The sequence below is a fragment of the Eschrichtius robustus genome, chromosome 10 (genome assembly GCF_028021215.1).
Source record: "Eschrichtius robustus isolate mEscRob2 chromosome 10, mEscRob2.pri, whole genome shotgun sequence".
Taxonomy (NCBI): domain Eukaryota; kingdom Metazoa; phylum Chordata; class Mammalia; order Artiodactyla; family Eschrichtiidae; genus Eschrichtius; species Eschrichtius robustus.
In genome coordinates, this window is record NC_090833.1 from 33,554,142 (window position 1) to 33,581,251 (window position 27,110).

Genomic DNA, 27,110 nt, shown 5'->3' on the forward strand with positions numbered 1-27,110 from the left:
CCTAGACTCTATCCTACAGAAATAGCCTGAAATATAGGGGAAAAGTGCCAAGCACAAAGACGCTTGTAGAATAATATGACAATAATGACAAATTAGAAACAGTCTAAATGCCCCCAAATTAAACATGATTCAGTGAATTATGCTATGTTCATATGCTAGAATATTATGCTGCTATTAAAAAGTTTACATGTTAAAATGTTTACAAGAAGTTTTAACAGGACGGTTAAATGCTTGTAGGATAATGTTAAGTGAGGGAATAAACAGTTCAAATGTGTATGTAGAATGATCTCAAGAATCTTTTTTTAAAACATTGCCGTGCATGGAAGAAGGATCAGAAGGAGCTAGACTACAACATTAATGATGGTTCTTTCTCCTTATTTTGCATTTTTAAAAACCTTCCCTTCAATTATAACTTGTTACTTTTGCACTAAGAAGGTTTAAAAATATTTTGCCTGTGTGTTTGTACCTCGAGTGAGAACTAAAGACCTCTGTTACCTTAGGAAAGATCCTGGGCCCACAGCTCTGAGGTCCCCCCAGTAAAAGTGCTGTCTCTTTTGTGTTTTCAGCTCTCTTTTGCTGCCACCACGCCTGTTCTAGCAGATAAGAAAAAATACCCCTACTTCTTTCGGACGGTCCCATCAGATAACGCAGTGAATCCAGCCATCCTGAAGTTGCTGAAGCACTACCAGTGGAAGCGAGTGGGCACACTGACCCAGGACGTGCAGCGCTTCTCCGAGGTACGCTCTGCCGAGAGGCACGATCTCACCCACCTCCGGGCAAGGGGCAAGACAGCTCAATCAGGGATGGGCTCTGACACGGGGCCTTTAAGCTGTTGAGGAATTCGATTGTGCGTGGGACAGGTGAAGGCCTCCAACCTGCACAGCTCAGGAGTGGAACCTTCTTTTCCGTCGTGCCGTTTGGCTAAATCGCGTGGTCTGTTCCCTCACTGCCCCTGTAGTGTGCTGTCCTTGCTGCTGACCTATAGTGGCCGTCTAAAATCACGAGGTGCCGCCAAGAGCCTTTCTCCTGTGAGGAGGGTTTGGGGAGGAGCTGGCTTGGAATGAAGTTTCCAAAGTCACTGTGGATTGGGTGGTTTTTCTGGTTTTGTTTGTTTGCTTTAATGACTTACACGTATACATCAGTACTTGGTGTTCTGGGGTTTATTGTTGCAACAATAACAGCAACAAAAAAGCCACATTATATATAGTAAAAAAAGAAAAGGGCTGCTTTACCCAATCCCTCTAAATCCACTTTCCCTTCCAAGTGAAGTCCTGCTTTCTGTATAGTGTTCATCTGCCCAGACCTTTTTCAATATATTTAAACCCAAATGTCCTCATACTAGATAGTTTGCATTTTTCACTTTACAACAGACCTTAGAGATCTTGATTGACTTCGTTCTTATTAATGGGCCACGGTGTTGTGTCCCATGGATAGATGGTAATTTATTGAATGTTTACAGCTTTTTGATATCACAGCCAACACCTTCCCACCTAGGTGTGCATCTTCATAATAGATTTCTAGAAGTGGAATTATTGGGTCCTTTAAAATGTTGAGACAAACTTACCTCCAGAAAGGCTGTTCCAATTTCTAGTCCCTCCAACGACATTTGAAAATTCCCATTTCCACATATCTTTACTATTCGCAAATCTTTAAGCAGTTTTCTCCACTCAGCTGAGTGCAGAATGGTTTCTTGTTTTTCTTCCTAGTCTCTTTATAGTTCCTACTTTCCTATCTTCTCCTATGTGTGCTCTTGATACATGGAGCCTCCCAACAAGGTAAGACATTCCAGGTGTGCTTAGCAGCCCAAGAGAAAAAAAACAACTGTGAGCTGATTTGGGGGGAAATGTATGAGGCGGGTGTCCAGGCAGACCTCAGTGAGAGGAGTCAGGGAGGACACGCCCCTTCTGCGAGTGTGGGGCGGGGGATGGGCGGGGAGAGCATAGCAGGGCTGGGGATCACAGACCTGGTTTCCACTCCAGCTCTGCACTTACCTTTCTGAAGCTCTGCCCCGTTTCTCCTTTGGGAAGGAGAGGCCACTCCATGCTTTGGCTGTGCTACCTTGGAGAAGTCACCTCACTTCTCTGAGCTGTGGTTTCCTCCCCTATAAGATGGGGACAGTAACCCTTTCCATGCCTATTCCTGCAGAGTTGTTGCCAAAATCAGATGAGTCATGAATTTAAAGAGCTTTGTAAACTATAGTTTATGCACAGAGAGGGATGTTTTCAGAGGTGCTTGAAAAGCAGACGTGTTTGGCCCCACCATCTGCAGTCATCCAAACAAGGCCAGCTTTTCCCTGACAAGATGGTCCTGATCTTCCCACCTCTGTTTCCCAGTCCCTAGGGAGAGGCACAAGGGGAACTTCACCTCCAGTGGGAGTGACTCACTGCCAAACACTGAAGAGGCTTTTGCTGGAAGCCTGCCCTTTATACAGCAGCCACAAATGTTCTGAAATGAGTGTGAAACAGTTCAACGGGGAGGGTGGGGAGGGCCAGTCCTGTGGTCCCATTAACATGAGACTCTGCCGAGATTTGGAGGGACCTGCTTTTTTTCCAGGGGAGTCTTTGTCTGACAGAGCCTGAGGGGCCCTTAGAGACAGCTCCCCCAACCTCCTCATTGTATAGAAGGGGAGACTGAGGCCCAGAGAGGAGAAGGAACAAAGTTCAGGGTTTCAAAGCACCTCCGAAGCCATGAAAGATTGTTGGCAGAGAAGTTAGGACTGAATCCTGGAGTCTGGATGCCTAGTCCAGACCTCCCATTGCTCCTTCTTTCCATCTATAACTTCCTGCAGTCACATGGGAACTACCTGTGTGTAGCCTTGGAGGTTTGAAAAACCCCAAATCTTTGGTGTAAAGAGGATAAATGATCAGCCCCAGTTTGGTTGAGTGCTTTATAGATTTCCCAACACTCTCACAGCTGGTTGCCCTGTAGGGAGGGGTTATGGTTCCCATTTTACAGATGAGGAAACTGAGGTCATGGAGGGTGGGTGCCTTCTTGCCCCAGGGCACTTGCTGGTAAAGAGCCCAGCCCAGGCTGGAAGCCTGACAGACTATTGGTCAGTGTTTTCGCCATTACTCTGTCCTCACTGGGGTCAGGTGTTGGCAGTTTGGTACCACATCTGTGTCCCTGCACAGCTATGTTAGAGCCCTCAGCTGGGTTTCAGGGCATCTCAGCGGGAAACCTCTTTTCTAAGGACAGGATGTTGCTTGGTAGTATTGCTGGCAAGAACCCCTCTCAATTTAAATCTCTCAGCCCAGCTGACTCCTCTCTGTGCCCAAAGGCTTTGGCATCCCTCTCCCGATGTCTGGGCTGCATCGCTGGAGTGCAGGCCCTGGAAACTTGCCAGGGGCTAACAGCTTTTTGTGAGTGCAAAGGAAACTGGATTCCTTTTATGAAACTGGTCGATCCGCAGCATCAAGCACTTCTGTTCCGGACTGGTACACTGGAAGGAATGTCAAATGAAAGCAATCCTGAAGTTGGAGGGGACGAGGGGAGTGAGAGGCCAGGGTGCTGTGGCATCCACATGGGCAGTGCAGGCACAGGATGGAGGCAAGGATGAGGTGGAGATGAAGGCAGTGAGTAGGGGTGCCTGGGAGGACCAACAGAGACAGCAAGAGGGCTATTTGAGCCTCTTCTCCCAGCTCCAGGTTCTATGCTCTACTAAACCATCTTCACTGAGTTATTCTTTGGGTTCCTGATTCCATGATGCAACTAACCAGCTAAGTACTGTTGGACAAATCACTCAGTCTCTCTAGGCCTAAGTTTCCCCTTCTGTAAGATAAGGGAGTTGGGTCAGTTGACCTCTAAGATCTCTCCTAGCTCAAGGAATCTGTGGTGAGGGTTTAGGGAGATCTGGTCATTGACCCTGATCCTGCCACTCCCAGAGGTGTGACCATGAGAATTACTGAGCTTCTTTGTACCTCAGTTTCTTCCTCTTAAAAATGGGGATAATAATGGTTAACTCTAAGGGTGGTTGTGAGGATTATATATGTTCAGAAAGTTAAAGTGCTAAGAGGAGTGCCTGACTCATAATAAGCACCATGCAAGGGGTGGCTGTTATTTTTATTGTCATCTAGAGTCTGGTTCCTTAACGCATGGCTGGCTGCCATTCAGGAGCCCGGCTGTGTGGCGGGGTGTAGTGCCTGCCACGAGCACGGCTCCCCTTTCCTCCCCTCCTTCCAAGCCGGCTCAGACACTCCCTGCCCAGTCACTGGTCCTCAGTGATCTCGGCGCTCCTGGGGCTGACCTTTCCACACCAGAGTCTCCCTCAAGAGTTGGGACCCACCGAAGCCTTTGATCTGTACAAGACCAAAAGGGCACCATCTGCAGAGCTTCCTCTTCGAAGCGCCTACCCCTTCGGCCCTCCGCAGCTCTTTGACGCCTTCTCTGCTTGCCAGGTTGCCATCTGCCCCACCAAAGCGGTTTCTGGTCACCTCCTCTCAAGTTGCCACTTATACAGCTTGGGGGACATGCCCAAAGATGAGGGCAGGGGACCCTGTGCTTGCTTCTAATCAAGGAGTCAAACTTAGTAGAATCGTCAGCCCTTCTCTGCTGCTCTGAGCAGGGATGAGCTCCTTGGGGTGGCCGCAGAGACCCTTCACATCCCCTGAGGCCTCCTTCTCTGTCTCATCTCAGGCACTTCCCCCTTTGGTCCAGCCTCTTCTCCGTGCTGGCTCCTCTCTGTGAGGCGTCCTCCCCCACACCTGGCTCCACCTTCCTCCCCAGGCTGGGACAGGTGTGCCGCCTCTGTGCTTCTCTCCCCTCGGGCTTCACTCTGTACCAGCTCCTTGCACGGGGCAGAGAAATACCCCATCTGCTTCCTCATCGGTCACCTGCTGCCACTGGACTGGAAGGCCCCAGTGGACAAGAGCCTTTCTGTCCCCTCACCCCGCATGCTGCCTGGCACGTCTGGGTTCACTAAGGATGTCAGTAAATCAATCTCTATCCATTAGACCAGATTCTTAGGGGTGAATACAGTGATTTCCTTTCTGTGGCCCATAGTCTGACTGCAGCTAGGATGGTAGATGGGGGTGAGAGGGGTGCAGAGAAGTCTCAGTCCCTGTCATGAGTCGCTGGGGCCATGGGGAAGAAGGGAGGCACTGGCAAAGTTGGGAAGTCACATTCCCACAGAACTCAGCTCAGGTCATTCTGTCATCTATTAACTGAGTCTTGTTTTGGATGTGACATTGTTTGTTGTTGGAGGATTCTTCTAGAGATCTCAGTGGAAAGTTCTGGGCTGGCCACTGGAACCAGCAGTGACCTGGGTCCTGCTGTGTGGTTCTTCTGGGTGGCGTCAGTGTTGGGCATTGGAAATGAGCACACTGTAGTTTGTGTCTGAGTTATGTGTTTTACTCCCTGGGATGTTCATTCTGAGTTGTCATCACTTCAGAATCCTCTCTTACCAGGATCGGGTAATCCCATCCTCTAAAGCAGTTCTTGCAGGATGGTCCTGGACCAGCAGCATCAGCAATACCAACACCTGGGAACTTGTTCGCAGCAAATTTGAGGGCTCCACTCCAGGTCCCCTGAGTCAGACCCTCTGGGGTTTGAGAATCCCTGTATTGGAGGAATGGGAAGCCTTCAGCTGAGGCCACTGTGCTCCTAGGCCCACTTTATCAGAGAAGAGGGCCAGGCACACTGAGCCACCTCTGACCTCTGTCCTTGGCTTTCCTCTAGGCTGCAGGATCACCTGGGCCACCCACATACCTGCAGATATTCTATCATTAGGAAGCAGGAGGGGACTCCTGACAGATCAGATTCTAATCCTGACGGTCCTAGTGCCCCACCCTGCGCCCCAGCTTCTACTTGAAAAACTTGCTGATGCTTTTAGGTGATTGGCTGTCTGCCCCCAAGCGAGAAACGTCCTCTCCTTCTTAATGCTTTTACCTCCTGCTCTGTGAGAGACCTGTGGGCCAGCCAGCAGGGACTGCTCCATATTCATCTTGCCCTCTCCCAGGTAGCTATTTGTGCAGCCTTTTTAGCGCTGAGGGGAGGGCTCCATTATTTCCCAGGGTGGTATGTATATGTGATATGATTTTTGTACAATTTTAATAGTTGTGTATTTATGTTATTATATACCAGGGGGAAAAATTACTAGCCCATCAAAACTGAACTTCATTGATGTTCTTGTTTAGAATGAAATCTTCATTTAAAAAATGAGTCTGTTTAGAGGAAAATACTAAGCTAGCAAACACATAGGTGGTGCGTGTACACAGTGAGATTGCCTCTAAGAGGGTACAGGAGGGACTGAAGTGTGAGGACCACTGAGATGGATGAAGCCATTTGGCTGCCTGTTCATGTAACAGATGGGGCTGGATGAGGGGTAGGGGGTAGTACTGGCAATAGACTTTTCCTTGAAGCCCTGGTCCAGTGCAGATAGTCAATGGGAAAAACTCCAGGTCAAGGTCAAGAATTGGCCCTGCAGACCTTCAGGCTTCTGAGGCCGAGATTCCATGGGACAGACTCTGAGGTTCAAGCAACACTTGTTCCTTCATGTGCATGCCCCCAGGTGGAAGTGCAGGCAACTAGCAGGTGCTCTGCCCACCCATCCCTGCAGAGCGGGAAGACCCACCGTGGTGAGAACCACCCTCCGTCAGGGCCTGCGGTTTCCAGTCCTTCTGCCATCCTGGTGGCAGTGTGTACACATTTGGGGGCACATCCAGGGTTTCTTGTCCAGGGGTGGCTGCAGTGGCTGAGCTTTCTGAAGAAAGGCAGGCTAAATGCCTTGGTCTGGCTCAGAGCTCTGCCCTTGGAGAGATGGCCCACTACACTCCACCCTCCACTCTAGAACAGGGAGGAGATGGTGGATGTGTCCTCTCTCACACTCCACAGCAGGTCTTCAGAGCCAAGCACCTACCCACCTCACACACCCCAACTCTTAAAAGAAAGGAGCTGCCCTGGACCCTGCTCAGAGAGGATGGGATGCTTGGCTGGGGGTCTGTGGTGCTAGCCCCAGGGCTCATGCAGGGCCTGGGTGAGTGCCACACTCACTGCTCACCAGGGCTGTGATATAAGATGTATCTTCACCCAGGCTGCGTGGACCCTGGAACACAGGGGTGAGTGAGTGCCCAGAAGGAGATCCTGGAGGTCTCTGGTGGGGGGGGGGGCTGGCCATCCACCTCAAAGCCCTCACCAGGGACACTTCCTGGGGCCTCCTGCACAGTCCCTGGGCCAGGTTCCCAGAGCACGAGGCGATCCCCATAAAGCAGCTGTTGCACCAGGACCTCTGGGTAGGAAAATATAATTATGACATCATCTACTGCCATTTATGGGGCACCTACTGTGTGCAGGCGATGACATTCAGTCGCCCAGCATGGTCCGTCTCCATTTGGAAGAACAGACTGACTCAGGAAGGATTAAGTCACTTTGCCAAGGCTTCACCAAGCGGTGGCAGGTATAGGTGGGTGTGAACCCAGGTTTGTACCTCCCCTTGTGGAGAGAAGGAGGCCGCGGGCCTGAGCCAGTATCCCCCATCCATCCTGCCCAACACTCACCACAGGAGCAAGGAGGTAGGTATCTGGTCCAAGCAACCCATGTCTCAAGCAGAGCTCCTCACAGTCCCCTGGAGTTTTTGCTGTGGGATTCTGCATTTAAGTCTTATGATCTTCCCAGATCCCAAATCTCAGAGCCCAGCACTGTCCCTCCACACCTGCTCCTACCAAGGTGTCCCAGGAGACTTTGTTTCAGCCTTGGCTGAGCTTGGCTAACAAGGCGGCGCATCTTGTCATGTGTGGGTCCCCAGAGCTATTCTGGTAATTCTGGCTGCGGTTTCTCCCCAAGGCCCATCTGCCAGGCTTGGGTAATGCCAGGGCTATGTGAGCAAAGGAGTAGAGTTGGAAGGTATGTGGAACCTTCAGGAAATTGTAAGTAGTTAGGGCTGGACAGTTCAGTGTGTAGGGCGAGAAGGGGAGAATGGGTTGGGGGAAGGAATGGTGAAGGCCCCACATGCCTCCATGTTTGGACTTCATCTGTCAGCAGTAGGAAGCAGGGAGCCACAGAAGGTTTCAAATCGGCAGTGAGAGATGGTAGCAATCTTGAAGGCTGATTGGGACGAGCAGACTAGAGTCTGGGAAACCAGCCAGAAGGTTACTGCAGGAATTCAAAAGAAAAATAATAAGATTGTAGTTCATTTCTTACATAAAAAGTTTAAGTTCTCTTTGTTATTATTTTTTGCTTCTTTGTTTTAAAATACTCATTATTGTTTTCTAACCATAATGTTGATATATACTCAATGCAGAAAACTTGGAAAACACAGAAGAACAAAAAGGAAAATTAAAAATTGGCCATAACTACCCAGTGAAAGGTCAGTGTTAACATCTATAGGCATATGTCTTTACAGTTTTTTCAATACATATGAGTGAACTTGCATAAATGAATACATGCTCTTACTATAGAAACGGCTTCTTTAATTTAGCAACCCAGTGGGAATGTTTTCCCCGGCCAGCAGATATTCTCCACCACCGTGACTCGTAATGGCCTCTCGACTGTGGGCCTGGTGACCCCATGAACTGTCCCTGCCTTTGCCACAGCCTGATGTGTTTGGGGCTGCTTTTCTCCAATCTTCTTTATCCCTTTGATCTGTTCCCTTCCTTTCTGTCTTCCAGTATAGTTCTGCAGATAGTCTGTCCATTGATGGTCTTCTTAATCATTTTCCAGAACTGTTAGAGATTTTTTTCTGTTTTTAATCTTTGACATTTTGAGGGATCTGGGATGGTACAGGAGGTATTCTCTGTTGCTGTTTTTTCCCAATAGCTGTTGAAAACTAAATATGGAGATAGTTGCAAATTTTTCCTGATTACAAACAACAGTGCAGTAAATCCATACTTGTATTTTTGTGTGAACCTCTGTGATTATATTTCGAGGATAAATTCCTAGAAATAATGTGTGCACATTTTGGAACCTTTTGTACATGTTGCCAAAATGTCCTCCAGAAAGATCATACCAATTTAGAGTTTCTTAGCAGTATATGAGAGTACTCATTGCCAACACTGTATATTATTCTTTTTTGATCCTTGGCAATTGCTATTTTAATTTGCATTTCTTTGATTACTACTAAGATTGAATTTCTTTTTTACTAGGAATTGTTCTCATTTCTGTTTCTCCTTTCATAAATTGGCTGTTCATGTTATTGGCACATGTTCCTGTTGGAGTTTTTCTTACTGATTTATAAGAGCTCATTACAAAGTAAGGATATCCGCTCTTTGTCACAGTTATTGCAAGTATCTCCCCATGTTTCATGTGACATTCAATTTTGTTTTTTATGTTATTTGATAATATTGAAAATTTTAATATTTAGTATAGTCAAGTTTAAGAAGACCATTTTTTTGTTCACTTTTAAGTTTAGCTTGGCATTCTCTTCCCATCCCAAGAATTTCTGTAAATTCACCTACATTTTCTTCTCGTACTTTTATTACTTCATTTTTTAATTTAACCAGAATTTCAGCATGTGGCCTGAGATATCATACCTTTCTTTCTTCTGTCCTCATAATCATTCAGTAATTCTTCTGGCATTTAATGAATGCATCTTTTCCTGACCCATTTAAAATGCCTATGCTAAATTTTATCTTTAGAAAATAACATACTGCTTTTTTTTTTTTTTTTTAATATAATTTTATTTATTTATTTTTATTTTTGGCTGTGTTGGGTCTTCGTTTCTGTGCGAGGGCTTTCTCTAGCTCTGGCAAGCGGGGGCCACTCTTCATTACGGTGCGCGGGCCTCTCACTATCGCGGCCTCTCTTGTTGAGGAGCACAGGCTCCAGACGCGCAGGCTCAGTAGTTGTGGCTCACGGGCCCAGTTGCTCCGCGGCATGTGGGATCTTCCCAGACCAGGGCTCGAACCCGTGTCCCCTGCATTGGCAGGCAGATTCTCAACCACTGTGCCACCAGGGAAGCCCCCATACTGCTTTTTTTAATATATACTTTCCAGTTCTGTGTAATAGAAATATAATATAAGCCACAAATGTGATTTTAAATTTTCTAGTAGCCACATTTTAAAAAGAAAAAAGAGATAGGGAAAATTAATTTTAATAATACATTTTATTTAATGCAATATACCCAAAACATTATCATTTCAACATCATTTCAAATGCAGAGGAACCACATGTGGCTAATGGCTGTTATATTAGACTGTTTCTGCGTTTTTAAAGTTTTATTCCATTGATCTAACTATCTATTCTGAAATTGGCATCCCAGTGTTTTGAATATTCTTTCTTTCTAATATAATTTTATGTGCAGTCCTGCCTTCTTTTTTCACAATTGTCTCTATGTTCACCCATTAATTTTTGTAAGGTTCCAAAAATGCCACTGGTGTTTTTATTTGAATTTCAGTAACTCCAGAATTAATTTAGGGGACATTTGACATCTTTATAATACTGAGTCTATCCATTCATGAACAAACATCTCTCCATTCAAAATATCTTGGGTGCTTAGTAAAGTTTTGTCATTTTCTTCATGTCGATCCTGTCCATTTTATGTTAGGTTTATTTTCAAGTATTCTACATTTATTATTACTTTTGGGAATGGGATCTAATTTCCTTGACATTTTTTAAGTGGTTATTGCTAGAATATAGGAAAGCTATTGATCAGTGTATTTACATTTTTTGACTGGCCATATTGAATTTTTATTACTTCTGGTAGATTTTCCTCTCTTAGTTCCCTCGAGTTTTCTAGATAGACAACAATACCATCTGGAGCAAGAACAAATTTGCTTTCTGTTTTCCACAGTTACACCATCTTTATGGTTAGAACAGAAAAACTTCCTGGATTCCAGTTCTAATTCAGCTACTTACCAACTAGGCAACCTTGGGCAAATCAGTTAATTTTTCCATGTCCCTGATAATGGGAACGTACTCATATTACCTCAGATGTTGTGAGTATTAAAATAAATTAATACATATAAAGCACTTTGGTCTTAGAACAATGCCCAAAAGAGCACCCGCTATATAAGCTGTTATTACTGTTATTATTATTGCCTCATTTACTGAACATCCTAGAGTTTTTTATATATATATATATATAAAATTTATTTATTTATTTATGGCTGCGTTGGGTCTTTGTTGCTGTGCGCGGGCTTTCTCTAGTTGCGGCGAGCGGGGGCTACTCTTCATTGTGGTGTGCGGGATGTGCGCAGGCTTCTTGTTGCGGTGGCTTCTCTTGTTGTGGAGCACGGGCTCTAGGCGCACGGGTTTCACTAGTTGTGTGGAGGCTCAGTAGTTTCGGCTCGCAGGCTCTAGAGCACAGGCTCAGAAGTTGTGGTGCATGGGCTTAGTTGCTTCGGGGCATGTGGGACCTTCCCAGACCAGGGCTCGAACCCTTGTCCCCTGCATTGGCAGGCAGATTCTTAACCACTGTGCCACCAGGGAAGTCCCATAGAGTTATATTTTAAAATAGTGATAATAGTGAATATTCTTGTCGTGTTCTTGCTTTAATGAGAATGCTGTTTGTAAGGTATGATGTCTGTTAGAAGAACAGGTATTCCTCATCATGTTAAGGGACGTTCTGTTTTTATTTATTAGGTGTTTGAACCAGATATGCACAATGAAAAATCAGATGTCTTTTTAGAATCTATATCAAAAGTTATGTGGTTTTTTCTTTGCTCTATTAGTGTGACAGTTTCCTCGTGTTCATTCTATAATGCATCATTCATTTAACACCTCTTCATTGAGTACCTAGCACACATCGGGCACTGTTTTAGGCACTGTGAACACATCGGTGAATGAAACAAAGTCCCTGCGCTCAAAGAGCTTGCATTCTAGAGGGGGAGACACATGATAAAAAAAAAACAATTAAGCAAATAAATGTATAATATATCAGATAATGATAAGTGCTAGGGAGAAAAGTGAAGTAGGGTAAGGGGGGTAGGATATGCCATGGGGGGTGGGGTGAGGTCAAGGACAGCTTCAAAGATAAGGTGATATTTGAGTATATGCGTGCAGGCAGTGAGGGGCAAGTCATAGGATATCTGGTTGAACAGGGTTCCAGACAAAGAGAACAGCATGTGCAAAGGTCCTGATACGGGAGTGAGTCTGGTGGTGCTGGAACCACATCAGGGAGGCTATTACGGCTGGAACAGAATGGGTGAGGGGGAAGTGGAGCAGTTTTTTGGGGGGTTTGGGGGGATTTCTGGCCCTTAACAAGACATTAGTGAGGACTTTGGCTTATACTTTGAGTCAATTGAGAAGCTACTGGAGAGTATTTTGGGTTTTGTTTTTATTGAGAAGCAATTCACATAACATAAAATCAACCATTTTATCCATTTTATATTATACAAGTAAATAGTTTTGGTATGTACACAATGATGTGCAACCATAACTACTATCTAATTCCAGGACATTTTCGTCACTCCAAAAAGAAATCTTATTTCCATTAGCAGTCACTCATTTCCCCCTCCCTCCAGCCCCTGACAACCACAGATCTACTTTCTATATCTATGGATTTGCCTATAATAGACTTTTCATATAAATGGAACCATAGGGATGGGAGGTAGGGGAAATGGGTGAAAGTGGTCGAAAGGTATAAACTTCCAGTTATAAAATAAATGAGTTCTGGGGATGTAATATACAGCATGGTGGCTGTAGTTAACAATACTGTTTTGTATATTTGAAAGTTACTACGGAGAGTAGATCTTAAAAGTTCTCATCACAAGAAAAAAAAATTAACTGTGTGACATGATGGATATTAACTAAACTTACAGTGGTAATCATCTTGCAATATATACATATGTCAAATTATTATATTGTATACCTTAAATTTATACCATGTGATATGTCAATTATATCTCAAAACTAGGAAAAAAAAAAAAACTAGGAAAGAAAGGACCATAAAATATATGGCATTTGTGTCTGGCGTATTTGTATATCTTCTTTGGAGAAATGCCTATTCAAATCCTTTGTCCAGTTTTTAATTGGGTTATTTGTCTTTTAGCTATTCAGTGTTGAGTTCTTTGTATATTCTGGATACTAGACCTTTATCAGATATATGGTTTGCAAATATTTTCTCCCATTCTGTAGGTTGTCTTTGTACTTTCTTAATGGTGTCTTTGCACAAAAGCCTTTAATTTGGTGAAGTCCATTTTATCGGTTTGGTTTTTTTGGTTGTTGTTGTTTGTGCTTTTGGTGTTGTATTTAAGAAACCATTGTCTAATCCAAGGTCGTGAAGACTTAAACCTATGTTTCCTCATAAGAGCATTATAGTTTAAGCTCTTAACATTTAGGTCTTTTTGCATTTTCAGTTGATTTTTGTATACGGTGTGAGGTAAGTGTCTTTTGCATGAAAAGCTATCAAGTTGTCCTAGCACAGTTTGTCGAAAAGACTGTTATTTCTCCATTAAATGGTCTTGGCATCCTTGTTGAAAATCAATTGGCCATAGTGGTATGGATTTATTTCTGGACTACTTGAGAGCTTTTTTAAAAGAAGGGTATGATCTGACTTACATTTTAAAAGGATCACCCTAGCTGCTGAGTGGAAGGTGGTAACTTGGACTAGATAATGAAAACCAGCTGGATTCTGGATATTTTTTTACAGTAGAGCTGACAAAGTAGATTTCTTGATGGAATGTATGTGCAATGTGAAAAAGAATGAGTCATCAAGGATGGGGCCAAAGTTTTTGATCTGAGCAACTGGAAGGAATAAGTTACTACTTATTAACTTGAGGAAGGATGCAAAGGAGCAACTTTTGGAGAAGGAAATCCACAGTTTAGATATGCTTATTGGATATCCAGATGGAGAGGTTGACTAGGCAGTTGGATAAATGGATACGGAATTCACATTTACATTAAACCCTATGAGCATTCCTAAAATAGACCTTTCTTTGTTATGCTGCATTATTCTTTAATCAGTTTAATTATCTAGTTTTTTTCTATAAACACGTGCTAATAGTTATATTTTACTCTGATTACACCATCTTCAATCAGGTTTAGTTGTCAGAGTTATTCTAGTTTTACAACATGAATCAGAAAGCTGTCCGTCTTTTTAGGCACTCTGGAGCAGTTTATAGAATATACAGATTAGCTGCTCTTTGAATATCAAACAATGAGTCTATGAAACCATCCAGGATTTTGCGTCCCCCATCCCACCCTTGATACAAGTTATCTTTTTGGCTTCTTCCGTGCTTCTTGATCACTTTAGGTTTTTATTTCTTGTGTGGATTTTAGAACTTAGGTTTTCCAGAGACTAGTAAACTTGCTTAAGATTTGCAAATTTATTAGTATATATTTCAGTACAATTTAAAAAATTTTTTTGTCTTTTGTTATATGGTCTCTCATTACAGATGTTTCCCCACTTTTTTCCTTGATTAAGCCAGCTAGTTTGCTTCTTTACTGATGCAACTGGTATCAACATCTTAAATTCAGTATGCAAAAAATTGTCATATTTGTTATTTTTTCAAATTAAATTAAACCTGGATCAAGCACTCCACCTTCCAGATTTACTGGGCTCAGGATCTGTCTCTCGAAGTGTCACCCTCTTCCAAAATAGCCAACAACCTCTCACCCAGCTGGGGGAGCCTGCATTCTGCAGCCTCCTAGGGATGCTGTTGACACTGGTTGGACTGGTTACCTCCACTGATCGAGGTCCCTAGACACACTTCCAGGCATCCTCAAGCTCCTCACTAAGTTCCTTTTGGAGCCACTCCCAGGATGCAGGAACATTTTGTCAGAAGTGATTTGGTCATTTTCCTCCCATGGATCCAGAACCTCTGTTGGCTTTTTCTTCTCTGATATCCATACCCCCCAAGAATCAGAGAGGGTTTCTATTAGAAACCTACCCCTAAATGGTCCTATTCCATTTTGCTGCTCATACGCATTAAAGCAGACACCTTTGTTGCTTCTGGGGGTCCACTTGCTTCCCCTTTAAAGATTATCCCCCTCCCAGAGATAAACAACTTTTCCAGACATTTCCTTTACTGAAGAACATATAGCAAAAACACAAGTTAAATTTTCTGTGAAACATCCCATTATCTTTTTTTTTAACCCAAAGAACCAGCACTTGGGTTTTTATTGGCTTTGCTTCTATTTGCCTACTTTCTAATTTATTTTCTCCTGCTTTTATCTTTATTAATACCATCCTTCTTCATTTATGTTTGTTTTGCCATTCTTTTTCTAACTACTTGATTTGCATATATAGTTTTTACTCTTTTCTAGTTGGTATCAAATGTATTTAAGGCAATAAATTTGCCTTTGATTACAGCTTTAGCCAAATCCTATACTTTCAGCTAAATAATATAGCATCCTCATTTTAATAAGACTATTCTATAATTGCATTTTCAGTTTAAAATGTTAGGCATCTACTTCTCTAAGTACCAGTATAAAATTGCAATATCTATTGTTAGCTACAGAAATTAGCACGTTTATTTACTGTCCATCCCTCACTGCCTCTAATTTTGAATTGTTATAATTTGAGTTTTTATTTGACTTTATTCTTTTTTTATTGAAGTATAGTTGATTTACAGTGTTGTGATAGTTTCTGCTGTACAGCAAAGTGATTCGGCGATATATATACATATTTTCTTTTTCGTATTTTTTCCATTATGGTTTATTACAGGGTATTAATATAGTTCCCTGTGCTATACAATAGGACCTTGTTGTTTATCCATTCTATATGTAGTAGTTTGCATCTGCTGTTCCCAAACTCCCAATCCAACCCTCCCCCACCCCCTCCCCCTTAGCAGCTACAAGTCTGTTCTCTATCTTGACCTTGTTCTTTACATTGTGGATATTCTTTTTCAGTTGTTATTTGAAATACTGATTTTATTTTAAAACTATATTATAATAACTATGATTTTTAAGATTCAGATCCATATTTATATGGCTTTAATTTCTATTGACATATCTTTCATGAGTTGTATCTTTTGATTTATCTCTCTGTGGCATGCATACATCTTTCGGTAATATTTTTCAGGAAGGGTATATGGTTTTTCTATCTACCATGCTGTTACATAGACCGCAGTCTCTCTCTGTTGCTTCTCCTATGAAGTATAAATTTCTATGATCATAATATTCTTCCTCAAACCTCTTTAGACATTACATCAATGTTGTAATGAAGTCTGATACAATCTGATTTGATCTCTTTGTAGATGTCTTTTTTTTTTCCTCTGCTGGATGCTTTTGGGTTTCTTTCTTAATCTTTGGAATTAAAAAAGAAAATATGGCTCATGTCAGACGTTTGTCTATTTTGTTTAAAATATGATTACTGTTTTTTATTTGAAGAATCAGTGTTTAGATTGCAGAAGTTTTCTTGTAATATATCTTTAGTTATATTAGACTCTTTTGTTCTGGTATTTTTTTTAGAAGTATCAGCAATTTATGAGTGTGCCTCTGTCGTTTATTCTCCATGTTATTGTTTTCTCTCTGGTCATTTTTATCTTAATCCTTGTTCTGTATGTTCTGAGAAAACATCTCACCATTGTATTCCACAAAATCCATTGGTTTTCTACAATTAAATTTTGTCCTTTACTGCTTCTAATGCCTCTCAAAATTCTCATAATATTATTCATTTCCTGTCACTATCATCTTAGCTCTACCGGCTTTCTTTTAGTTTCAATCTCTTCTATTGCATATTCCATTTCTTACATCTTAGAGGCCAGGTTTTCTTTACCTTTCTTGAAGTACAAAACAGACAATACATTTTACTTCTGGTTCCTATAGTGAATCTTTTTAGAGGTGATGTTCTTCCTCTGTGTGCATTCCTTGTTTGTCTCCTTTATGTTTCAGAAGATTTTTATAGGTTACATGTGCATTTTAGGTCTTCCCTGACCTGGTATTTGCTTACTTCTCCTGGGGCCCCCTCATTGCTTTATCTGGATGCTATGAGATTTTTCACCTCGGATATTAATCTGGAAGACTGGGTGATGAAAGTTCACATTACCAGCCAGGGACAAGCAGCCTGGGGGGTTGGGAGTCATTTTGTGCTGTGGGCATTTCTTCCCTACTTTGTGCACAGCTGTTCCCGATATGTCCTATCCCTCCTGGTCTCTTCCTTGTTCTCCTGCCCTCTGTGTCTGGGAGACATCCAGGCCTATCATGGGCGAACCAGGCTTGGGTAAGCTTTGCTTGTCCTTGGATCTAATGGCCCAGCCACTCCTGAAGGCTCTTGGGCTGCACCGTGAGAGGTGGGCTCCCCGTGGTGGGCTCTGTACTTGTCCTGTGGCTCCAGCACTCATTCACTCGCCAGCAAAGGCTGTGAGATGGGTCCTGTGGGCACGTCCGCCCTGCTTGCAGCACCATGCTGCTTTCCCAGGAAGGAGAGCTGTGAGTCAGCCTTCAATCTGGTTCCACTGGCACTGTACCCAGCAGAAATTCCTCAAAGTTGGTGGCATATTGATGGCACTCTTTCCTATTTTCCAATGCTGAAGCAGATCTCCCCTATTTTTATACTCCCTTGGTCCTTTCTGTCACTTTCAGAAGGAGGTAGCTTAGGTGGGAGTTGGACATCTGTGCTCAGCTTTACCATCTTTCCCAAAAGTTTCATAGTTAACACTGTTACCCATACTTTGTACTTTGGAATACAGATACATGACAGTTCCTGAGCATTTCCTTTTCTGTGGCCCCCTTTTAAAATTCCTTATATATACTGGCCCTCATCATATCTGGTTTTATATTTTTCCTGGATACTTTTCCTCTCCCTCTCAAATTTCAGTTTAGCATCCTCTTGATCAGATGGATAAATTCTCCCAGCAAACATGGTGTTGCCAGTCTTGGAGCAGTGAGTGCCATCCCTTTCCAGGGGCTCATCATCTGGCATCATAAGCCATAGCCTGGACTCCAGCAATATTGATGGATTTTCCCCACATCCTCCTTTCTGTGCCAAAGTTATGACCTTCAAAAAGAAACAGAGAAAGAACTGTCCTCCTGCCCCCAGGTCCTCAGTCTTCTTCCAAAGCCTTGTGTTGCACTAGAGCCATTTTGGATCCCTTCTGGCACACCCAGGCCCTCCCGCATGAATCAGCAGACGTGGGCAGCAGGCAGTGGGGGAGGGGGTGACAGAGGCCCCCATCACTGCTTGGCTGGCTGCCCCAGGAAGACAGCACATCACACAATTTGCCATATCAAGTCTGGGAACAGCTGCCTGCCTACCCTTGTCGGGGAGTCACCAAGCACTACACATCTGCTCCTTCCGGGGACAGTACAAAGGTTCCTCCCACCATGGGTGCCTGTGAATTCCCTTTGGGGTTTCGTGGGGTGCAGAATAACATTCTCCTGCAGAAAGCCCAAAGTAGCCAGCCTTTGTGAGAAGATGCACCCATCAGGGTTTAGTTCCAGTGGCACCAGCAGCCCTTCCTTCCCTTCTCCCAACCTCAGTATCACCTTGATACTAAACACTGCCATTGACTGAACCTCAGCCATGGTAGACACAGCATGTATCAGCTTATTTTAACCTTTGTAACAACCTTAAGTGTTCCCTTGCTAGCCCGAGGTGGCCCAGCGTGGGGCAGAGCCAGCATTCTAGTCTGCAACCACCTGATTTCAGTTTGTACTCTTTTCTCTCTCCCACTGCCTTCCTAGAGGGGAAAAAAGAACCACAGGCTCTCTGTTGTGGGTTCAGAGCTGGGGTCTGCCACTGTGGGCCAGTGGGCCAAATCCAGCCCCCTGCTTTGTAAATAAAGGTTTATTGGAACACAGCCATGACCATTCATTTGCTCATGCAATGTTAAGGCAGAGTTGAGTAGTTGTGACAGAGATGGTATGGCCTGCAAAGCCTAAAATATGTATTATCTGGCCCTTTCCAGAAAATACTTGCTGACCGTAGTTTACAGCAGGGCTGTGGAAAGAGATAGACTGAAGTTAAATCAAAGGCTTATTACTTCCCAGCTGTGTGACCTTGGACAACTGACTGAACATAGCCGAGTCTCATTTTACTTACCCATAAACTGATCATAATTTTACCTTTTGGGCTTATTCCAGTGGTCAAGAGGAGTGAGATGACATGTATGAGGGACTCTGCGTAGGATGGGCACTCAGTAAACATGAGCTGTCATTGTTACCTTTCTCACGTATCACAGATGTGCAGCCTTTTCCACTTTTGCTCTGTGGCTTCCTTTCTAGAGCATTCTGATATTTCTGCCTAAGAACCCTTCAACTTCTCTAATACCCTACAGCACAAATGAAGCACAGGTGCTTCCTGAGCCTTATTCTCAGAACACTGGGCAGCAGGCATAAGTGATGCTCACCACAGGCAGATGAATGGAGTGTCCTGTTGGCCTCATTCATTCATTTAGCCAGTGGTGACTGAGCCAGACCATTATGCTGGAATCTATCAGGGACTCAGACAGAGCCTCACACCCTATAGGAGCTCTCAGCCCAGGGGCAGCTGGACAGGTTAATTGCCATGACAATAACCATAACCACAGTGCGTCCGGATTCTGGTCCCCTTTGGAAAATTCCCCTCTGCAGAGTGGATACCTGTTCCCCGGAATCTGGATACTGCCCTAGGAAGGTACATTATAAAAACTGCTTAGCTAAGCACAGCTTCAAGCCCCACTCCAGGGCTGTTGGCCTGCTCAGCACTTTGATGCAGTGTCCACCCCTGGACATGGTCGGCTCACCGGACCCGCCAGCTCCCTCCCAGGACACATACTCAGCACCTCTCCAGGCTGGGGCTGGCTCCTCGGGCTCCAGGCCAGGGCAAGGGCAAACTGTCTTTCCTGACCTTGGAGGAGCTGTTGACAGCTTAGCTCCTCTCCATCAGTCCCTGAGACTGTGGCGTTCTCCCCTAGCTGCCTCACTAAGGCCAAGGGCACATCGTGCTATGTGCTCTTGTGGAGGTGTGGATGACCTGAGGAACTTCCCAGTTCCTCCAGAACATGGCCAAGAAAGTGTGGGCCTGGGAGGGAGGAGCAGAGAATGCAGGCATTCAGAGGGGTGAGCACAGCTCATTGGAAAATCCAGAAGGACTTCATGCGGGAGAGGCTATTTGCAATGGGGCTTAAATAGTGAGGAAGTACTTTGGACAGGACCGGGGAGTCAACCATGGCAAATGCAGCACTGGGGACTAGCAACAGTGGGAGTCAGGACCACCGCTGTGCCCTGGAGGACAAGGGGAGGGAGCAGTGTTACTGGAGCTGGGAGGAGGGGCTGCTTGACAAGGGCTGTAACTAAGCCAGGGAGCAGGTGGGGAGAAATACCCTGAGCTCTTTCTCTTCCTACCCTTGACCCTTGCCAGGGCCTCCCATTGGCTGACCGTAGTTTACAGCAGGGCTGTGGAAAGAGAGAGGCCCTTGCCAGGGCCTCCCATTGGCCTTCTGAACACTTCCAGGACCTCCCATTAGCCCTCTGACTCCTGCCAGGGCCTCCTATTGGCCGAGCCTACCTGGAAGTCACAGGACAAGGGAGCTCAAGTGATGCCATACATAAAAGTCAAATTCCAGAAGTACAGTAGCAGAGGGCAGGCTGGAGGGTGTGGGTGATGGCAGCCAACACAAGAAATTATACTAGTTGGGCTAGTGTATTGGGAATATGGGTAATTGTATCACTTTCCCCCTTTTCTCAGACTTTCAGTGAAGTTTAGAAATTACTTGGACAAGTTTAAAGTCTTTGAGTCAAAAGGAAGCAACTTGTCTGAGCTGATATGAGGTCCTACACGGAAGAACCCCAAAGCAAGCAGCTGTCCGTGAGATCTCAGCACAGGAGGTGTCTTCGTCTAAGGACAGAGGGGCAAACCACTGGTTTGGGCTGAGCCAAGGCACGCATGGGTGAGCCTGGCCTAGGTCAGGTTCCCCAGAAAGGTATGCTGAGATGTGCGGGAGGTTTATTGGGGAATGCTCACAGCAGGGAGTGAGGTGGAAGAAGTTCAGAGGCCTCAGCCAAGGCTGTAGGGAGCTCTGGAGCTGGGCTGGCCCTTCAGAGATGTCCCAAATCAAGGCAAGAGGCTGGGCTGGTGATTGGGCGCGGGCTGCTCTGGGGAGGGGGTGTGACCTTGGACAAGGCTGCCCCCTTTAGTCAAGGGCAAATCCCAGGGAGACATACAGCTGTGAGTTGTCAGTAGCCACCACTTCCGGCAGCTGGGAGAATGGAAGTTTCCAGGCGTGCACCTTAGTGTCCATCACAGGGCCCTTGGGAATAAGGGAGTTTAGACTAAAGGGCCGGTCAGACCAGGGCAGCTAAAAGGGCATCATTGGTCCTCAATCTGGCTGTGTAACCAAGACCCCAGGGTGCTCTATACAAACACAGATTCCTGGCCTCCCTCCCCCTCCTCTCATACCAGAGTCAGAATCGCTCTCTTGGGTGGAACCCAGGAATCTGTATTTCTGCAAAGCTCCCAGGGAGATGCCATGCACAGCAGGCTTGGGAGCCACTGCTCTTAAAATCTCTGCACCCAAGGGTGGTTGATGTGCAGGGTCTGCAAAGCAGCTGCTCTGTGCCAGGCCCTGTGCTGGGTGCTGGACACCGAGGAACGGGGCTGGGCAGTGCCCTCAAGCAGCTCCTCTCTTGTAGGGATTTGGGAAAGGGTCCTGGAGGGCTGCAGCTGGTGGCTTTTTGCAGGGTTACTGTTCTGTTGCTGCTGTTAAAGACATGGCTTTGGGCAACATTTGAGAGGCAGGAAACTATGTTTGAATCCAGCTCTGCCCCTAGACAGCTGTGTGATTTGGGCAAGTCCCTACCCCTCCCAGGACCTCAGTTTCCCCCACTGTCCAATGGGGGCTGGGGGGTTGGTGTAGCAGCCGGGCCCGTTCTGAGCTCGACCCCTCTCTCAGAGGGGTGGGGAGTGGGCCTGAGGGTGGCAGCGCCAACTCTGCCCACTGGACACAAGGCTCCCTTTGCAGTGACCTTGGGGCCGGAGCTGAAGTGCATCTTGGGCATCTGCCCATCTCCTCATCGTTTTCACCTTCTGGTCTTGACGCACCACTCCCTGGATGTGCCCAGCTCTGCCCTCTTCTCTCTCCCGAATATTCTGGTTGCTTGATTTATGTCCCATGTGGGCACATGAAGAGGCCCCAACATAGTTTCAACCCTCCAGGCCTCCCAGTCTTGGGGGAGACACTCAAGTAACCAAGCCCTTCTTGGGTCCTGTCACTGTGGGTCCCAGCACTGTGGGGTCAGTGCTGCCCCCCAGCCCCTCCTCTCTTCTTCCTCCACCCAACCCTCCTGGATTCTGGAGGCAGAGAAACACAAGTTTGAATCTCAGCCCTCTGGCTTACTAATTGTAAGGCCTTGGGTAAGTCACTTAACCTTTCAGTACCCTCATTGGTTGAGTTTTTTTTACATTCTTTTTTTAATATTTTCTATTATAGTTTATCACAGGTTATTGAATATAGTTCCCTGTGCTATACATTAGGACCTTGTTGTTTATACATTCTAAATGTAATAGTGAGAGGATGAAATTCACTCCAGGGTGATCCTGCCATGCCCCCTACAGCCTGCTTGCTCCCTGAAGGCTTTGAGTGAGGGGTGGGAGGAAGGGCCGAGGAAGAGTGGAGGGAAGAGAGGCAGGCTCTGGGGAGCTGTTTGCACCTATGTCTTCACTTCCTCGCCCCACCTACACCCCAAATCTGCAGTCCTGGAGGAAGAAGGGAGTTCGGGTAGGCAAAGAAGGAGGGCTTCAAATGCTAGGCTGTAGGTAGGATGTCCAGGCAGAACACTGGAGTGGAGGAGAAAGAGCCTACTTCGGAATATAGAACTGCAGAGAAAGCTGCGCATAAAAAAGGCAGTGACGCCCCAGGGTCTCTGAGAGGAGTCCTTTAAGCTCTACCATGAAGTGAGAGGGTGGGCGCTTGGATCCAGTTGCTTATCCAGCTTGTGGAGCTGCCTGAAATGGTCCTGTTCCTGCAGGGGTGAACATGTGCCTCCTGGGCTGCCCTCAGCAAATGTCCCTCCTAACTGGGGTACAGGCTTGAGAATCCCAGACCTTCCTTGGGGATCCAGCAGTCTCTTCTGCCCCTCCATCTGATGCCTGAATCCCTTCCATAGCAACCCCACCTCTGCTTGCACACCTGCAGTGGCGCAGAGCTCACTCCAGTGTGGGGGAGGCCCTTCCATCCTTGGCTTGCTCTCTTGTTAGAAAGTTCTGCCTCTGAGGGAGCTGAAATCTATTTCCTGGTGGCTTCCCCCTCTGGTCCTGACCCTTCCCCTGAGGCCCAGATGCCACGCTGTTCCCCTAGACTCAGTGACAGCTCCTTGGGATGTGCAGGTGGGGTGTCGCACAGACCTGGACCTCCTGTCCACCTGGCTCTCTCCCGTCCCCCCATACCCTGAGTGACAGGGAGCAGGGATGGGGCTCAGGAAACAGGAGAAGGATTCTGCGTTCTGCATTCTTTAGCGCTCACACGTGTGAGTTCTCTAATATCCCTCCTCTATTTTGGTGTCAGAGGCGCACTTTGCATCTCGTTGATTTCCTGTAGAGGTTTGTGTTCATCATCTTAACTGGATAATATTCCTGTTTTATTAATATCCAAATCTTTCTGTAAATATTGGTTTGGTCTCAGGAGTCTGCTGCAATTGAAGCCATAGGCACTTTGTCACAGGAAAGCAACAAGGTTCTGAAGGCTAATTTCGTTCCCCAACAGCTCAGTGTGGCCTGACTTCACTGACCACCCACAGAGTGGTGAGCTCCTTGGAACTGCTAGCAGAGGGAAGACTGCTGGCCGGGGAGTCCAAAGTGGGGTGTTGTGCGTGATCCAAGCAGAGGGCCTGGGCCTGGTCCCCTTTCCTCAGGCAGCCCTGTGCTGGGCTCCGGGGTCTCAGATGGAGGGTATGTAGACTCTCAGGACAGTCTCTGTTTTAGCCAGGGAGAGTGGCCTTGAGCACAGGACTGTGGAGTTTAGAGGAGGGGTCACCACTAGCTTGGGAAGGAAGGAAAGTTTTCTGTGTGAGGGGGTGTTTGAGGATGTGCAGGATCTCAAGGCCAAAGCTTATTATGTGAGTTTTCTATTCTGTTGGAACAAATCGTCACAAACTTTGTGGCTTAAAATAGCACATTTGTTATCTTATGGTACTAGAGCTCAGAAGTTTAGAATCTGTCTCTCTGAGCCAAAATCAAGGTGTCAGCAGGACTGGTTCCTTCTGGAGACTATGGGAGAATCTGTTTCCTTGCCTTTTCCAGCTTCTAGAAACCGCCTGCTTTTCTTGGCTCTTGGCCCTGTCCTCCATCTTCAAAGCCAGCAGTGTGGTTTCTTCAAACAAATCTCTGTCATCATTCTTTCTTGGGCTCTGACTCTCCTACCTCCCTCTTTCCCTTATAAAAACACCTCTGATCACCTTGGGCCCTCCTAGATAATCCAGGATGGTTTCCTTATCTCAAGATCCTTCACTTAAACTCATCTGCAGAGTCCCCTTTGCCACGTAAGGTAGTGCATTCCAGGGATAAGGAGGTGGACATCTTGCAGGGCGGCGGCGGGGGGAGGGGGGGGGGCGCGTAGATTATTCTGTTCATCACACTTAAGATTCTTCGGAATTTCTAAAATTGTGAAAGGCTGGCTGATGGGAACATGAATTTGAGAGCCAGAGATCCCTAGTTCCACTGAGTCATCTGTCCCACCCCATGCAGTTGGATCCAGGGTGTGTACCTGCCCCATAGCATGTAGCTCTGGAAGATGGGCCCCTGAGCAGCAAATGGTGGGCAAGGGAGGAGGGGACTGTGGCCCATGGGATTTCCCACCCCTCCCTTTGAAGGACTGCCATATAGGGTGATGGTGGTGAGGGCTGCAAAGGAGGAGGCAGCTGTCTTGGGTGGGTCCTGGGTGTAGGGGCCTGTTGCTCAGGCCAGCTCTGCCTGTTGGGATCTCTGTTTCCAGCCACCATGGCTCATCGTACACCTACCAGCAGGTGGGAGCTGTTGTAAGGGCTTGATGTGAGTATCTGGGCAGAGCTCAGGTCACAGGTCCCCACAGCCCTGTGCCTAAGTAATGGCGGGACGGAAACAGTCCCAGGGAACACTATCTGCCCTCAGGCCCCACGGGTCCCCCAGGAGAGCACCACAGCACCATGCCCAGGGCTGGTCCCCATGTCAGCCGGCTGTGTCTTCAGGCAGAGGCGTGTGGTCCAGCCCCTGTGCATTTGCCTCATCCCTGCAAGACCGTCTCAAGACATAGCATAAACTCCCGGGCTCAGAATATCTACATGATAGCCTAGATGGGCGCGGTGTGCATTCGCTCTTTCTCTCATTCATCTCATAGCTTTGAGCACCTACTGCATGCCAGGCACGATGCTGGACCCTGGAACTAAAACAAAGCCCTCCCCTTTGCAGGACTGCCACGTTAGTTAGGGAGGGGATGTGACAGCCCTGGTGCTTGTGGTCAGCTCTGCGAACCAGCACAAAGTCAGCGACCTGGACCCCTGAGCCCTCCACTGAGGCTCATGAGGCTGGCGGCCCCCCACGGGGCCATGTCTCATGACACTGCCACTCATGGTCCCCTACTTGTTTTTTTAAATTTATTTTTATTTATTTATTTTTGGCTGCATTGGGTCTTCGTTGCTGCACGTGGGCTTTCTCTAGTTGGCGGCGAGCGGGGGCTACTCTTCACTGCAGTGTGTGGGCTTCTCATTGCGGTGGCTTCTCTTGTTGCAGAGCAGGGGCTCTAGGTGTGCGGGCTTCAGTAGTTGTGGCACATGGGCTCAGTAGTTGTGGCTCGCGGGCTTAGTTGCTCCGCGGCATGTGGAATCTTCCCGGACCAGGGCTCGAACCTGTGTCCCCTGCATTGGCAGGCAGATTCTTAGCCACTGCCCAACCGGGAACCACCCCCCCACCCCAACCCCCTCCCCCCCCTCCCCCCCCCCCCACACACTTGTTTTTCTGCTCTTGGTAGCTCTGGGGAAGTGAGAAAAACCATTTTTCTTTGGGACAGACAAGTGACCATTGAGTAGAGGGAAACCAGATTCCCTTCGGGAAAACTCAGCCTGTGATGTGAGGGTGTAAACAGGACAGTAAGCCTGGGCTTAACCATGGGAATGTGGTTTGAACCAACAAGTTGCCAGGTCTCAGGAGGCCCCAGATGTGTTAGTTTCCTGGGGCTGCCATAGCAAGGCACCACAAACTGTGGCTGAAAGCAACAGAAATTCTTTCTCTTACAGCTCTGGAGGCCAGAGTTCTGAAATCAAGGTATCAGCGAGGCCATGCTCTCTCTGAAAGGCTCTAAGGAGAGAATTCTTCCCTACCTCTTCCAGCTTCTGGTGGGTCCAGGTGTTCCTTGGCTTGTAGCCGCATCACTCCTGTCTGCCTCTGTCTTCACGTTGCCTTCTCCCTTATGCCTCTGTGTCCCAAATCTCCCTCTGCCTTTCTCTTATAAGGACACTTATCATTGGATTTAGGGCCCATCCAGGTAATCCAGGGTGATCCTTAAATTAATTACATCTACAAAGACCCTTTTTCTAAATAAGGTCACATCCATAGGTTCTGATGGTTAGGAATTGGACATACCTTTTTGGCGGTCACCATCTAACCCACTGGCTCTGCAGTGTGAACATGCAAATGTCACGGTGCCTGTGCAAGTATCCCATATGAGCAGTAGATCTAATACATGTTCACTTATGTATTTACCCTTTTTTAAAAGTTTCAGTTATACTCAACTCCAACTATAGGTTAAAATTATTTGTAGAAATCTGAAAATTAGATGGCTCCATTTTTCAAAAGGAACAATTTCTTCAACGAGTGCTCATCAGGTTTAGAAAGGTAGAAATATAACCACATGGATACGTTTCTCTGGGACTCAAACTGCACGCCTCATATCTTTGAAAAACTTCAGAGCTGCAGAGGACTGCTTTAGCAACTCTAAAATTCAAAAAGGCAAAGAGTGGGGGCAAGTGGGATTTTGAAACTTACTCTCCTAGAACCACAAACACTGGCGGTGGAAGAAAAATCCCCTCTCCAGCATCCCGACCAGCTTCTACTTGCACACCTCTGATGACAGGGAGCTCACTACCAAATTTGCCTACCCCATCATTAGAACGTTCATTTTGGCTTTAAGCCAAAATCTGCTTTCCTGACCCATCTACCTATTGGCCCCACCTCCAACACAGGGGTGCCCAGAACCAGGTGCCCTCCGTTCCACATGACAGCCCTTCAGTGTTTGAAGTCGGCCATCACTTCCTGTCTTGGTCTACTCTTCTCCAGGCTAATTTTTTAATTAGCTTAAATTAATGGTGGTTCCTGGGGAGCTCCAGCCCCAGTAAAAGTGACCTGAATTATT

At 46.2% G+C, this 27,110-nt stretch overlaps 1 protein-coding gene across 1 annotated transcript in view; it reads left to right on the top strand.

Annotated features, from left to right (window-relative positions):
- GABBR2 (gamma-aminobutyric acid type B receptor subunit 2) overlaps positions 1-27,110 on the top strand; it is a 361,415-nt gene that overhangs the window by 142,572 nt on the left and 191,733 nt on the right. Inside the window, exon 3 of the mRNA XM_068551919.1 lies at positions 567-737. Coding sequence (XP_068408020.1) covers positions 567-737 — 171 coding nt within the window. The remainder of the gene's footprint in view (positions 1-566; positions 738-27,110) is intronic.